Here is a 15647-nt window from a genome sequence, read left to right as displayed (position 1 = left end):
ATCACCATCATGTCTACCAACACTCATGACCCCTGCTATCTCCACCATCATCCACCCTCCCCCACCACCCCTACCACCATATCATCATCATATCCAAATCCCACTTCAGCCTCCAGATAATCCCTCACATATCAGAATAATCAGACCCAACAATTTTCTTATAACAGTGAAAAACGCACATGAGGGACAATTAATTCCCAGGATTTTTTTTTTTTTTTTTTTGCCAGAAGTGAAGTGTTTCTATTCGTAGAAAAGTGAGTTCGGGCTTCAGGCGGGTGATCTCCAAAACGCATGCTCATAATTATATCCTGCCAGCATCCTGCCTGCTGGGCAGCCTCCCGGGCCTCTAGGAACTCCACAGCAGCTGCAGAAGCTGCACCCATGGGTCTCCAGTTTGGCTCAACTGGAGCTCGGAGAGATTAGTTCTGGCGTTACCCCTTGTGGAACCTACGTGAGTGGGGAGTCCCTGTTGTTCTGCATTTGATTCCGATCTTAGTTTATGATGCGGTTCCATGCCTGCACCGTTTATTTCTTCCCACGTGATCCATCTCTCCCCTCAAACACAGGACTTCATCCACTCGTTTGCTGTAGCTCCCTAGTACCCAGCGCACACTATTTCCAGTGTATAGCTTGGGGCTTGATACAACACTACAACACAGACCCTCCCCCGAGGCCAGCGAGTCTGAGGGTTTTGGCAGAGAAGGAGCTGAGTCAGAGGAGTAGAAATTGTATTATCTTGAGAAGACCAGTAGGAATCCTAGGGCATCCTAGGTCTGTCTCAAGAAAAGCAGTTGGACCCACATTCCTGTCTCCCAGGATGGAAGTCAGGAGACACAGCACATAAGAACCAAGCTCAGGTCTTAGCTGCTCACAGGCTCTGTGACCCTGGCTGAGCCTCAGTTTCTCACTCTGTAAAATGGGGGGCACCCATCGTTGCTACTGCTTAGGGTGATGAGGAAACTGAGGGGACCAAGTAAAACACCTGGAACACCGCTTTATGCACCGGGATCTGTCCCTGTGCTAGCCACCCTTCTCCTTTAGGGACAAAATACCTGTCACAGGCAACTTGAGAAGAGGGTGTTAATGCTGGCTCAGTTCTGAGGGCACACTCCATCCCAGGGGGGACGACATGGACGTATAAGCCTGAGAGGGCTGTCACATGGGACCCATGGTCAGGAAGCAGAGAGAGATGGATGTTGGGACTCAGCTTGCTTTCCCCCCCCCACTCTGAGTAGGTCTTCCCACCACAGTTAAACCTTCTGGAAACACCCACAGAGAACACATCCAGAGGTGTTTCCAGGTCGACTCTGAATCCAATCAAGGTGACAGTTAAATTAAGCCATCATTTCCCCCGAGTGTCAGCTCTCATTGCTTGGAGGGTCGTAGTTTGTGAATCTGCCAGTCATCCTTACCTTTTAATGCCTCTCAACTACTCTATTCTTCCCGAGTCAAACTCTGTTCTTTATGAAGATTCCTGACCACCAAAGTCATTGTTCCTAACTTGCACTATTATTTTTTAAACATGTCTATTTTCCACGCATGCTAAGCGTGTTGTGACATTCTGATATGCGTATCCAGTAAGTCACGATAGCATCAGGGTTTCTAACTCATCCTGCATTTTATATATTGTTTAAAGAGTCCCCTGTCACTATCCAAATGTTACAGACAAGGAAACCGAAGCCTCGGGATTAAATGCCTGGCACAGAATCTCACAGAGGGTAGATCAGTTATTAAAACACGGGTCTCCCTGATTCAAGACCATATACGTAACTGGCTAGTTTATGAGAGCAAGGGCTGGCCATGGAGAAGGACCACAGTCACTCCTGCCTGGATTTGCTTCCCCTGGAACTTCCCACACAGAGCACAGTGGGAGACCCTGGGTTCAGCCCTGACCCCAGACCAAAGCCATTCTCAACCCACCTGCCACTCTCCCATCATTTCTGGAAGTGGACGGTGCCAGCGGGCCTTTCTTTGGGTTGTGAGATTCTACTCTTTGGGGGGTTAGGGAAGGAAAGAGAATACACACCCCTAAAGGGTCGTGAATCTACCCTTCCCCTCCCTTATTCTCTCACGGAGAGAAGAGCCCTAGGGTGTTGTTAGTTATGCTGTCCCTGTGTACTCGGGTCTGAGTCACAGACCCATGCCCCCCCCCCACCATTGTTTATGCGGCGTCTTCCTCTAGACAATATCAGACTGACAAGCTGGTCCCTGCTGGGCTGTTGCGCAGTTAGAGAGACTGTTAGTCTGTCTCCTGTGTTAAGAGCCTAGCAAGGCCTTTCTAGAAACACTGGCTCATATGAGAGGTCCCGGAGAGCTTTGGCTGGGGCATTCAGGGCCATTATCCCATTGGGAAATAACTAGTGGTTTGGTCTGGTGACTTTGCAAAAAGCCTGGAACACTTCAAGAAGTGGCCTAGGCTACAGGAAACAGGCACAAGGTGGGAAGACGAGAGACAGCAAGGTACCAAAGCCTCTTCCACTGACGGTACCTACAGCTTCCCCATCATTCCCTGTGTCTATAAGCCCTACCCTGTATCGGTCTTGCCCTCAGGATAAAAGCCAGTCTCGTGCTGAGACCCATCAAATCTCAAAGAATTTGTTTACCCCTGCTCCCAGCACCCCTGTCCTGCTGGGGACCAGAGTTGGTACCCAAAGCTCCCGCTTAACCAAGCATCCATTTCTTGGGTACAGCTCTCTAAGCACCCTAAACATCCCTGATGCTCCTGTCTAGATCTTTCTGACTCCCCGCCATCTGGAAAGCCATACTCTGATTACAGGATATACTGCTAACCTGCTTGTCCCTCCACCCGTCCATCTTCCTGCCCGGCTTTTAGTGACCTGAGCAGAAAGCCATGTCTCGGTTACCTTATGTTCAGTGGCGTGACTGGCACACAAGCCTGGTACACAGTAGGTTCTCAGGACATATATGTATTGGTTGAGTCAATGTCAACAGGAGCCTCTGGGAGGAATGGAGTTCTTTCTATTGCAGGGCCCACAAAACAAGCTCCAAATCCAGTTGCTATCACTTCTAAGAGCCAATTTTCAAACAACTGGTGGGGTTTGCATGCATTGACATATACCCCTCCCCGGACAATAAGGCCTTTAAGAAAGGAATTTGTCTTTCTTCTTTTTATCACCTCCCCGTCTGCCACCCCAGCACCCTGCACAGCTGTTGGCTCGTGGTAAGAACCTGATATATTTTCTGCATGCATGCAAGGTCTCCACTCTTCTGCATGGGAGCGGCTCTCTCCTTGGGCCTCGGTCTTCCCAGCCTTGAGATAGTTGTGTCCATATCTGCATACCGTGTGCGGCACTGCTGGTCAGGGTAAATAGATTGTATACAAACATGGGCTAATGTTGGTGCTTGCTTAATCCGTCCTCAATCGGGATGGGCCACGGTAGCATTCCCTGTATTTCAGCACTTAGGAGGATGGCATAAAGGGGTTGTGAATCTGAAGCCAATTCAGACTACATACCAAGACCACGCCCCTAAATAAAATCTCAAGTATCTTTATTGGGTCCCAGGGCCCAGCTTTTTAAAATGTCCCTGCTCTCTATAGTTGACAGGAGGCTTCTTGAATGCTAACCCAGAGCGAGCAGAAGGATTCAGGAGAAACAGGGGACTTGGCTGGCCCCAAGTGACTTCCAGAAATTGACAAGATTGGCCCTACTGAACCAATGGAACTTACAGCACTCTTTCCCCAAAATTCTGCCTGCTCCCTCTCTGCAAACCTGCTTCTCAGGCAGCTCTATGCTGGCCTGTAGGTTCCTGTCAGCCTCGCTGGCCTGCTCTGGGCCACAGACCAGAGAGAAAAGACCAGATATACTCACAAAGGGGCAAGGTCCCTGGAGGCCACATCCCTATCCCAAACCTTGGGCTAGGGGCAAGGGAAGGAATTGCGAGGGAAAGCAGACAAGACCCTATACATAAGAGGGATACAATTTATCAAAAATAGAAACCAAGTATTTTTTTCTTTAACTTTTAGTAGAGAATGTAACTCTCCCAAATTAACAGTACCTATGGTCGTCTCTGTCTACTAACCCCCGCTCTGTCTTTCTTCTCTCTGCCATCTCTGTAATGTTTTTCCAACACTCATGGTACCAGAGGCCCCTGTTTGTAAAGTCAGGGAGGAAAGGGGCCCACAGTAGAGAGGAACAGCTGGGATAAGTCCATATCATCTATTCTTGGGGAGACCGAATCCAGGACCTTGCAAATGCGAGGCCCACAACTCTGTTGTTGAGCTGTGTTCCCGGCCCTCTTCTGACTTTTATCTTTTATTTATTTGCTGACACAGGGTCTCACTAAGTTGACAAGGCTGGCTTGAAGTTCACTGTGTAATCCAGGCAGGCACAGAAACAGCCATTTGCCTACCTCGGCTGCCCAGGTAGTGAGAGTCACATGATCGGGCTGGCTCAGATTTGGTTTTCTGATGGAGATAATGTCTCATTTAATCAGCAGTTCCTTTAGGGGAGATGAAATGTTCTACACAAGTAACTTTTCCTCATAACTGAAGTTTATCCTATTAAGGTTTGGAATTAAAAAAAAAAAGCTAGCCATCTTCAAAGGGAGTCTTACATAATTCTTCTCCAAGATGCCAAGCTCTCAGAGGGCAGAGTGGCTGACACAGATACAATGCCTTCCTGGAGCCTGTGTGACTGTACTCAGGCATTGGGTCATTTCATGTCCCTTGGTCTCATCGTCAAGAAAGGCAGACCACTGATGCCTGCTCAGGTCAAACTGAATGAAGCCCAAATCCCTGTGTGTGTGTGTGTTCACACATGTGAGTATGTGGGTCTGTGTGCTCACATGTGTATGTGAATGCATGTGTATGTGTGTGTTCACATGTATGTATAGGTGGGTGTGCACACTAATAAATGTATATTTGGAGGTCAGAGGTCAACCTTGGGTATCATTCTTTAGGAGTCAACAAACTTACTCTGTGAGACAGAATGTCTTACAGCAATCTGGGCCTTGCTGAGCTGTCTAGGCTAACTGGCCAGCAAGCCCTGGGGTCCTCCTAGCTCCATTCCCCTGCCCCAGTCCTGGGACCACAAGAGTGGATCACTACACATGAACAACCACACCTGAACCACCATACATGAACAACCACACCTGGACCACCATACATGAACAACCACACCTGAACCACCATACATGAGCAACTACAGCCAAACCACCATAAATGAGCAACCACGGCCAAACTACCATACATGAACAACCACACCTGGACCACCATACATGAGCAACCACGGCCAAACTACCATACATGAACAACCACAGCCAAACCACCATACATGAGCAACCACAGCCAAACCACCATACATGAACAACCACAGCCAAACCACCATACATGAACAACCACACCTGGACCACCATACATGAGCAACCACACCTGGACCACCACACCTGACGTTTTTGAATGTGATTTAGGGATCAGTCCAAGTCTTCATGTTTTTGTGGGGAGCGTTTTACTACCTGAGCCACCTCTCAGCCCCAGTCACTTCTCTGAACCTGGGGCTTTTCCCTGGTGTCTAGGGATTTCCCTGACTTGTCGTCCAAAACACAAGGCATCTCCTGCCCCCAATCTGGGTCCTCCCACCCCACCCTTCCTTCTAGTAAAGGGGACCCCCGCCAAGACCAAATTCATGAAGTACTGAGGGCTCACCAAGTATCCTGTTGTCTTATTTGGTATCCCATTTCTGCAGCCAAGGACAAACCCAGATCATTTAAGTGGATCATTTAAGAGTTAAGCTTGGTCATGCCAGTAAGGTGGGCACAGTAAGGTTAGCCATGGAGTGAAGACTACCATCACTAGCGGCATTGCACAGGTTGGGGTTCTGGGTGGCTGGGGTTCACAGAGACAGCGCTGGGCCAACCCCTGACCAAGGAAAGTCCCTGTTCCTCCTACTCCTGTTAGGACTCTCTGTAGTCCGGCCAGCCCATCTTTCCAGCCAGGAAAGTCTCCCAGTCAAGTAGCAATAATTATGGTTGCTCCCTTAGAAAACAGGAGTGACTGCCCCTTTGAAGACCTACTCTGTGTCAAGTATCTGTCCTCCGCACCTTACTCCTCTCCTTCAATCTGAGACCTGCCAGGCAGGAGACACCACTCTCCTCCCCTTACAGCGGAAGACTCTGAGGTTCAAACTGGACCTAGTTAGCATAATCAGGAAGTGATGGGGTCAGGATTTGAACCCAGGTTTGTTCAGTATATTCTCCTGACAGTATTTTCTTTTGTAAGGGAGCATTATAAAGAATTAGAAGTTCCAAATCCCACCTGGGAATTCTCCCAGAAAAGATCTCTACTTCTCTTGGGTGCTGAGACAAGTCCTGGATCCCAACAGACACCCCTGGAGGACCTGGAAGCCCTCTTTGCAGCCAGTGGTTAACTGATAGATTGACACGCTCGCTGCTCTTCCAAAGAGAGTGATGGGGTGATCTGACTGGGGGAATGTCCAGCTGGACAATGCTCTGTAGGTTGGTTACCATGGCCACATGGGGCAGAGCTCAGTTGGGGTCCCATTGCCCTCCTTTCTGAGAGTCACCATCTCAGTGTCTGGCCAAGCCTGTCAACTCAACTCCATCAACCACTCCTCTGTTGGCTAGCCCTGGTTCTTCACGTCTGTGCCTCGGGGCAAGGTGGGAGAGCCCAGAAACGGGAACTGTTTCTCCTGTGTTTTCTGCCTAGGAAGGCTGGGTTCCACCCAAATGAAGTGGAACTAAATTGCTTATCTTTTCCCTTTTTGCATATTCAATCACGTTTCCAGGTAGATTTCTTGAAAAAGATGCCAGTGGAGGAGGGGGACATAGAAAGGAAACATTTCTTCCTGGATGCTTCTGGAGTGGAGGTCAGCTGTTCTGAGTGTAGATGCTTCTTGGATCGACTCCCACTTGACATCAGCAGGTTCCCTGACTTGAGGCTTCCCAGATTTCTGTCTGAATGTATCACAGTCCTCTGAACTCTCCAAAGGCTCCCCTACACCTGCAGAATCTGATTTAGGCTCCCTGTGTGGCTTCAGAGGGCCTGCCCACCTCCCTTTCTCAGTACTTCAACATCTTAACCTCACTTGAGTTTAACTTTTGACCCTGACATTGTCAAGCCTGTTTCCAAAAAGACAAAAAAGTTACCCGGACACTCTCTGGTTCCCTTGCACCAATGGTGCCCCTCACAACCCAAAGGCCCACCAGGCATCGTCTGTTTCCAGGAAGGACAGCTCAAGGGGAGAGTGTGGCAGGCCAGAGAGGCAGAGGTCCAGGGTTAAGGCTGAGCCCAGATTCTCACACTCGGCCCTGCATAGTTCAGAGGGAAAGGGAGCAAGAGGCAGCAACTGCTGCTGTCATCTCACTATGGGACCAGCCCTTGGCCCCCACAAAGTGATTAAATTGAATCAAGGGGATCTGTATTTGAGTGACAGATGCGCCCACCATGAGAGACTTCTGTGGCCTCAGTTTCTTCATCTGTAACATGGGGGTGATAATAATCCTCATCTGCCTTCCAAGTTTGTTACATGGATGAAATGGAACCGTGCTTCTAAAGTGTTTAGCCAAATGCCTACAATGGTATGAGGCTTCAGCGCCTAATATCATCCTCACCATCAGCATCCTTGCCACCATGATAACCATCATCATCTTCACCACCACCATGACCTTCATTATCACCATCATTACCACCATTACCATCTTCACCATCACCATAACCTTCATCACTATAATCATCATCATCACGATAACCATCATCACCATCACCACCATCATCATCACCACCATTACCACCATCATCATCATCATCATTACGATAACCATCATCACCATCATCTTCACCATCACCATCATTACAACCATTATCCTCACTATCATCACCATCACCATGAGCATAATCATTGACACTATCATCAGTAGCACTGTTATTACCATGACCGTACCAAGTTCCCACCTCAGTTTCTAGAATTATGGGAATCTCTTTCTCACAAATAACTATAATAGGGTTCAACTTTTCCCCTATAATAATAAAAAACTATTACACATAAGAGATGATTAATTCCCAGAATGGCTTTCTGCAAGAAGTGAAGTTTCTCTATTTGTGGAAAAGCAAGTTCGGGCTTCAGGCAGGTGATCTCCAAAATGCATGCTCATAATTATATCCTGCCAGCATCCTGCCTGCTGGGCAGCCCCCCACCCCCGGGCCTCTAGGAACTCCACAGCAGCTGCAGAAGCTGCACCCATGGGTCTCCAGTCTGGTAAGGGTGGATCAGTGAGCTCCCGCATCAACCTGGCTGCCTTCACTCTGAATGTTCCTATCACCTGTGGCTACAGTCATTTTGTAAACCAAGATATAGGAACACAGGTAAGGAGACTGTGTGGGGCGAGGGGGAAATTGGAAGTGTAGTGAACGGATCCTGTAATACAGCAAAACCGGAAAGGGCCAGGAGCCCCATCCAAGTGCAAATGAGTGGGTGCCAATGCAGAGAGAATGCAGCGTCAGCCTGTGCAGCCACGGGCAGCCAAGGGACTCGGCGCGGGCATTCAAAGGCCCCAAGAAAGGCAGGGCACTTGCCGGACTGACCAGGGGTTTCACACCTACGGAAGCCGGCAGTGGCCTCAACTGGAACATATTAATGCCTTGGCTAGTACCAACCTGCCTCTGTGACAAGGTGGCTAACGTAGGGCTGACCGAGGAGTTTGTTCAAGCATTTCGGACTTTGGCTAAAACAGGGAAAGTCCCAGGCTAAACAGGGCAATAGCAGCTATAATCATTCTGCAATTATGGAGTGAAAAAAAATCCCATAATTCATCCTTAAAAACCTCAAGCTGGGAATCTTATCACTTATCCCACGGGGTGAAGGTATAATAATGGGTTCCTGGTTGTGCTGGGCAAATGTCTGGCAGCTGGCATGCTGAAACCGGATCGTGCAGGCTGCAATCCCTTTGTTGGTAGGGAGTGGGCGATCCATTATGCAAACCTGTTTCTCTAAACCAGTGGCAACAATGTCTCCCCTATCTGGCACCTTGTGCAAACCTTTCCTATTGACCTAACTAGAGTTAAAGCATGGTGTGGAAGAGAGGATGAGGCAGTTAAAATGAGCAGGGTTTGTTTAAATGTGATGTCTCTACTGATGGCTTGGGATGATGTCTCATTCTTTATAAAAATTACTTGAGTGTCTGTATGTGCATCTGTGTGTGTGTGTGTGTGTGTGTGTGTGTGTGCGCGCGCGCGCGCGCTCACGTGTGTGCATGACTTCAGGTCCCTCAGAGGCCACAAGAGAGCATCAGTCCTGACTGGAGCTGGAGTTATAGGCAGTTGTGAGCAGCCTGATGCGGATATTGAGACCTGAACTCCAGTCCTCTGAAAGATCAGTAAAGACGCTTAACTACCAAGCCATTTCTCCAGCCCCAGATGTTCCTATCTTTATCATACTGCAGGAGGTCAGACAGAAAGAAAAATGCATCTCAGCTTCAATTCTCTTTTTCTACCACAAAAGTCACTCAAGACACTCTCGTGTAAATTACTCTCTGCCTATAAGAAACTGGACAGAGTCAGGTGTGGTGGTGCATATATATAATCCTAACACGGGGGAGCCTGAGGCAGGAGGATGATCACAAGTATGAGGCCAGCCTGGGCTACATAGATGAGTTCTTAGCTGGTCTGAGCTACACAGTGGCTTCTAAAAAGGGGGCCGGGAGGAGAGGCTAGAGAATTCCTATAAACGAGACGTCAGCGCTTCAGACCCCCATGGGAGGTGAGGAGGGGGGGGGTCGCAGACAACGCCAAGCCAAATGCTGGGAAACCCATCAGCATCCATCCCTGTGCACGCGGGAGAGCAAGCCCTGGCAGCTGCATCCACACTTGTGAAACAATGCAGGGAGTGTGCGGACATTGGGCCACTCCGCACGCAGCTCCCTTCCACACTCCTGAACCGATTAGATGAGAACGCCTCGATTTAGATAACTGGAAATTGCTTTCAGAGCCTTAATTTCCTATTAGCTCATTAATCTATTCAGACTCCCAACAAGACAGCTGATGATAATTCCGGAGGAAGTGGGCACTTAAGAGGAGAGCTGCGGAGGGGGAGAGGGGTTGGGCATGAAGGAGAAGTTTCTGGCTTCCTGGGTGGAGGGATATCCCAACGCTTATTTGTCAAGCCAGTAATGGTGTTAGCGTCCATTAATTAGCACTCATAATGGGCCAGGTAAGGGAGGGGTGAGAACTCCAGAGGGCAATTATCTTGTTTACCTTTTTCTTCTTAACAGTTGCAGTGGTGACTAATCTCACTGCTGTGACAAAGTGCCTGGCAGGAGCAACTTAAGGGGAGAAGGGTTTGCCATGGCTCACATTTTGAGGGTACAGGCTATCATGCTTGGGAAGACATGGCGGCAGGAGCGTGTGGCAGCTGGTCGAGTGGCACCCATGGTCAGGAAGCCATATGTCTTACATACACACATACCACATGCATTTCTGAACAGATGATGATACACAAGACCCAGGTGAGAGGAGAGCTTAAAATTCCCAGAGCCCTTGTACCTTCTTACTGTGGCCCTTCCTATTTCCTTCCCCTCCCTCTCCCTTTTTCCCTTCCTTCCCCTTCCTCCCTCCCTCCCTCCTTTCCTTCCTTCTTCCTCCTTTTTTCTCCCTCCCTCCCTTCCTCCTTTTCTTCCCTCTTTCTTCCTTCTCTCTTCCTTCTTTCCTCCCTCTCTGCCTCCTTTCCTCCGCTCTCCCTTTTCTCTCTCTCCCTCCCTCTTTCTTTGAAAGGGTCTCACTATACAGCCCAGGCCACGCCTCAGCTCCATACCCGACTATTGAGACGACAAGTCTCCATGCATGGCACCATGTTTGCTCTGCTCTTTACAGCAGCCAATATCATCCGATATCACACCATCTTTTTAGCCAGATTGACTTCCTTCTCCATCTACCTGTCTCCCACTCCACCCACAGATAAATTCCACCAGTCTGGGGATTTTGTCCAGTTTATCTCCTGTTGTTGCTTCTGGTGCCTGGAAAACCCTTTGGTACTTAGTATTAATGTACCAGACATCCTTAGTTCAAAAATTTAAAACCCAAAATGGCTTCCAGTTTGAAACTTTCTGAGCTCCTACAGGGCCACGGGTGGAGCAACCCCATGCCTAACCAGAGTTTAAATGTGCGTTCACCAAAACCCCTGCACAGATGAAGTTTGGGTCTCATCTCCAAGACAGCTCATCACATATGCAAATGACTGCATTATTCAGATAATTCCAAAGTCAGAATGCACTTCAAACGTAAAAACACTTTTGGTCCCAAGCACTACATTGAACAGCATCTTAACCTGCAATGATGATTATCCAACTGGCAAATGTTAGTTGAATGGGGAGTGGGATGGCCTTGCCAACCCCCAGCCCCCTCCTTCTCAGGGCCACTGCTCTCCTCAATTCCACGCAAACTCATTCCTCCACCTCTTTGTCGGTCCTTGCAAACACATGCAAATAAATGTTGACGCTCTCACTTTAACCAAAGCTCCCCAGGGATGTTATCCATAAGTGTAGGTCTCAACCATGAGCCTCAGTACGCCTGTACAGCTATGTCATGGAGCTGGCTCCTGTCCCTGCTGTAGCTGAAAGAGGTGTGTGGCTGGGACAGGCTCACAGCTGGGCTCCGTACCAGTGCAGCAGCAACTGTTATGGTTGAAGGGCTGAGCACACTGGTAAAGTCATGGATGCCATCCAAGCAGAGTTGGTCTGAACTCTGACCTCACCCTTCCATGTGCCAGGAGCTACACTGTATAAGGTAGAGTGAGAGGCACTGGCAGAAATGTTGCTGGAGGGCAGTGTGAGGCGAGGGCATTTCAGTGGCCCCCCTCCCCCCAGAAGTCCAGTCATGGACGCCAATATCACGTCCGCTCTTCAGAGAAGAAGGTCAAGATGGCATGCCTCTTAAGACTTCAAGCAGAAATGGGACCCAAACTTAGCGCTGTTGACTTTCAAAGCCTCAGCTCCTTGTGACTGTCCCTCTCTCCTGTCCCTAGTCCCCTCTCTCTCCCAATCCCTGGCAGGGTCTCAGGCTTTGCTCATTACTCCTAAAACAGAAGGCAGGGAGGAAAGCCACCTCTGGGTCCCACCTCCAATGCTGAAAATTGAAAAGGCTTGAGGAGTGTTCAGCCTCACTGGCTCCTGGCTGCGTCCCTGTCACCTAATTACTTGACTTCAAAGCCTCCGCGCAGCAGGTGTGAGGATGTGAAAGGCATTTCCCCCACAGAACACAGCAAGACCTGATACAGTCAAGACGTCTCCAAGGCAGCAGCCTCTGAGCCAGACCCAAGCACCTGCCCCTGTTCAGCTCAGAGTCAGAAAGCTGAGGAGCCATCGGAGAGCCAGGAATCACGGAGGACAGCAGCTCAGAATGCTAATATCCAGCAATTACTCTCCCAATCACCCTTAGGCCGTGAGCTAAAGGATTCCCAGGGGCTGGAAATAATTACTCCTCCCCACAGCCCAGGCTATCAGGGAGCTCAGTGTGGCTAACTTGCTCAGGTGAGGCCACCAGACAGGCGAGGGGCGGGGAGACTCTTACTGCGTGTCTCTAGCAGACACGCATCCACTTCTCCCCTATCTTTTCCACATGGCCAAATGTGTCAGTTTTGTAGTCGCTGGGCCTGAGTAGGTAGTTAATACATGTGTGCAGATACACACAGAAGGGCATATGAGGACAGATATGTGAGGGGATGTGCCCATGGTCACACAGCTACCAAATGGCAGGGACAGGATTTGAACCTGGTTTAACCTGCGTCCAGAGCCCATGGCTGCTGTCAGTGTTTTCTCTCGCCTTCTTTCTAATCTTCAGTCAGACATGACAGAGAATGTGTGTAAGGAAGGGGGAAGGAGTGGGGATCGTGGTGTTCCCACCTCTTGGCCGGAATAAGCATCCAACATGAAGCCATGGAAAGAAATGGAGCAGGAATTAAGGGGCATGAGTTCAAGTCCTTGCTCCCACTCCTTAGCTGTGACGCTTCCAAGCTGAGACACAGTTTTTACAGATATAAAATGGGGCAATCATAAGACAACTCTCAGAGACAGCGCAGGAAGAGAAAGTGAAGAAGAGAAAGAACTTTGTAAACTATCAAAGCTATCAGCAAACCACGGGCTGGACCCATGCTGTCAACTGTCTTCATGGATAAAGTTTTATTGGACCAAATCCATGGCCATACCTATTTCTGAATTGTCTGTGGCTACTTTCAAAATATACGAGCCCATTTTGCAAAGCTCCAAGGGGAACACGGAGGCCTCCGAGGATCATGGAGCTTAAAAGGTTTACTATAGGGCGGCTAGAAGAGAAACCAGCCAGTGACTGACCTTCGACAGTGTATTAGTTACTTTTTCTGTGACAGAATATGCGGGGCAACTATCAATCGGGGGACACAGTCCTAGTGGTGGGAGCATGAGGTCCTGTTGCAGCAGCAGTGAGGAAAAGCTGGGACAGAAGGGGAGCTGGCCTGGAACAGTTAACATCTATTCCTATAACCCAATGCCTGCCAGTCAGACTCACACCCTGTGTCCAAAAGGATCCGAAGCATCAGCTGGCAGCTGAGCATCTGATCACACAAGACTGTGGGACACTTCACATTCACAACCACAATAGAGGCCCTGAGCATGGGAGGCCCCACCAGCCCCACCCAGCACATGTCACGTTAGCCTTCCTACGGTCTCCACGCAGCTCAGGCTTTATCAGAACCGTTCTCCTTGATACCCAGACAGCTTCACCTGCAACTCTCCTCCCTGGAGTGAGCCAAAGCCCATCTCAGTGCTAATTGATATCTGGCACTGTAAAAAGTTCCTTAAAGGGAAATCACTCACTTGCAGTTTTTACACTTGAGGCCAAAAAGCATCCCTTTCCCGCAGACGGTGCAGGTCTGAGACATCCAATACTTGGTGGAAAACCTGTGAGAAAGAAACAGGAAATGTCCGAGGTGGAGCAGTGGCCATGGGCCCCTCTCCAGCAGGATGAACCCCTAGGATGGGAAGCCTATAAGCCCTGGATTCCAGCCCTGTTTGTTCCAGAACAGGTGATAATTAAGTTCATTCAACCATGAAGCCTCAGTTTCCTTGCTACCTTGACAGGGATCTCAGGGGTTACTGGGTCAGGCGTGTTGAAGGTGTCGTAGCACCTGGTGCATAGGTGATGCTCAAAGAATTGGGCTGTGTCAGTTATTACCTGGAATGTTCATTATGGTCACCTATCACTAAACACATCCTGGAGGTGGCCTACAAATGGCAAATTCAATTCTGAAAGAGAGCAATGGACCTCCAAATCCAGTAGTGGAGTCCCTGCCCCACAAACAAAAACCTTTTCAGACAACACCGGTTCACCCTCCCCCAGTTACTGCCACCTGCGGCAAATACCGTGTGGAAGCCCCCACACGTCACGGTCACCAAGGCCACCTGGAAGTTATTAGATTAACTTACAGATCACCCCTCCTGTGCCGAGGCATGCTTTCTGCCTTGAGATAAGACACAGAGGTGGGGCTGGATCCAGCAACGGTATTGAAGGTTCCCGGGTCACAGTTAATTTTAATTTTCAATTTGTGCCACCGTCAGCAGTAGTTGTATGCAATCTGCACTGCCTCCTCCGAGTGTCAAAGGGGAAACTTGGACGTGGTTACATAACTCAGAGATGGAGAACTTCGAGGGGGGGCAGGGCTGCTTCCCTCGGCCTACCCTCTTGCGGGATCTGGGTCAGCCCTTCAAACATAGCCAGCGAGCCAGCAGCAGCCTGGAGCTGCCGCAGCTAAGCAAACAGCAATATTCACAACGGAGATGTTGGCTTGCGATGCTCCCTCCCCAGCTTTGCACTTGGGCTTGGTTAAGCCCCTTTGGGTCTTAGCAGCGCTTAGCAGGTCTATTCTACAAGCTGGGGCAGCTCAGGGAGGGGATGGCAAAAGACCCATGGAGCAGCAACATAGGACTGGGAGGCAAGGTATCAGGGTCCGCTGGCAGTTTTCTCTCCTCTTCAGCCTTGTCCTGTCCCCTGGGTGGATGTCCTCTATGGCCCGGCTCTTGCTGTGATAATTCCAATGACAAAGAGTGAGATCTGCTGCTACTGCTGGTGGTGGTGGTGCTTTTTGTGAGACAGGATTTTATTACAATGCCCAGGCTATCCTTGAACTCTTAACTCACCCTCTCACCCGGCTGTGTGCTGGGAGCATATACCACTACACCAGACAACACAGGGAACGGGACGTTAATGTAATCTCTTAACCAGGCTGGGAGTTTCTCCCACCTGACGCCTAGCCAGGGGGAAAATGCAGTGTGAGAGAGGCTGGAGAACAACACCCATCAGGGGGCTCTCCCCTCACTAGGAAGCCAGTTCTGGGGCCCAAGCTGGTCGGCCTGCTTCATTCCCCTTGACATCAGCATCAAGCTGGGTACCATCAGTTTCCAGTGAAAGCCCAGGGGCGGAGCCAGCCCGGTGAGGCTGAGGCAGAACCCAGGGGTGTGGCTGAGCCACAAGTGTGACCGAACTGGAAGGGTGACCGGGCCAGAAATGTGTGTGACACAGAGGCGGACTGAATGAGGGACTGTAGCCACCCCAGGGGTAGAAATAAACCAGAAACATTTGAAAAGGCCATCATCTTGAGTGCCCTTGGTGCCACAGCTCAGCCTCTGGTCTCCGACTGACCTGCCCA

At 49.7% G+C, this 15647-nt stretch overlaps 1 protein-coding gene across 1 annotated transcript in view; it reads right to left on the bottom strand.

Moving 5' to 3' along the window:
* Positions 1-15647, bottom strand: part of Ksr2 (kinase suppressor of ras 2) — a 351922-nt gene that overhangs the window by 85772 nt on the left and 250503 nt on the right. The window contains exon 7 of the mRNA XM_038346040.1: positions 13819-13902. Within this exon, the coding sequence (XP_038201968.1) occupies positions 13819-13902 (84 nt within the window). The remainder of the gene's footprint in view (positions 1-13818; positions 13903-15647) is intronic.

Source organism: Arvicola amphibius, chromosome 10, assembly GCF_903992535.2.
Source record: "Arvicola amphibius chromosome 10, mArvAmp1.2, whole genome shotgun sequence".
Classification (NCBI taxonomy): Eukaryota; Metazoa; Chordata; class Mammalia; order Rodentia; family Cricetidae; genus Arvicola; species Arvicola amphibius.
This window is presented reverse-complemented; position numbering and strand designations above follow the sequence as displayed.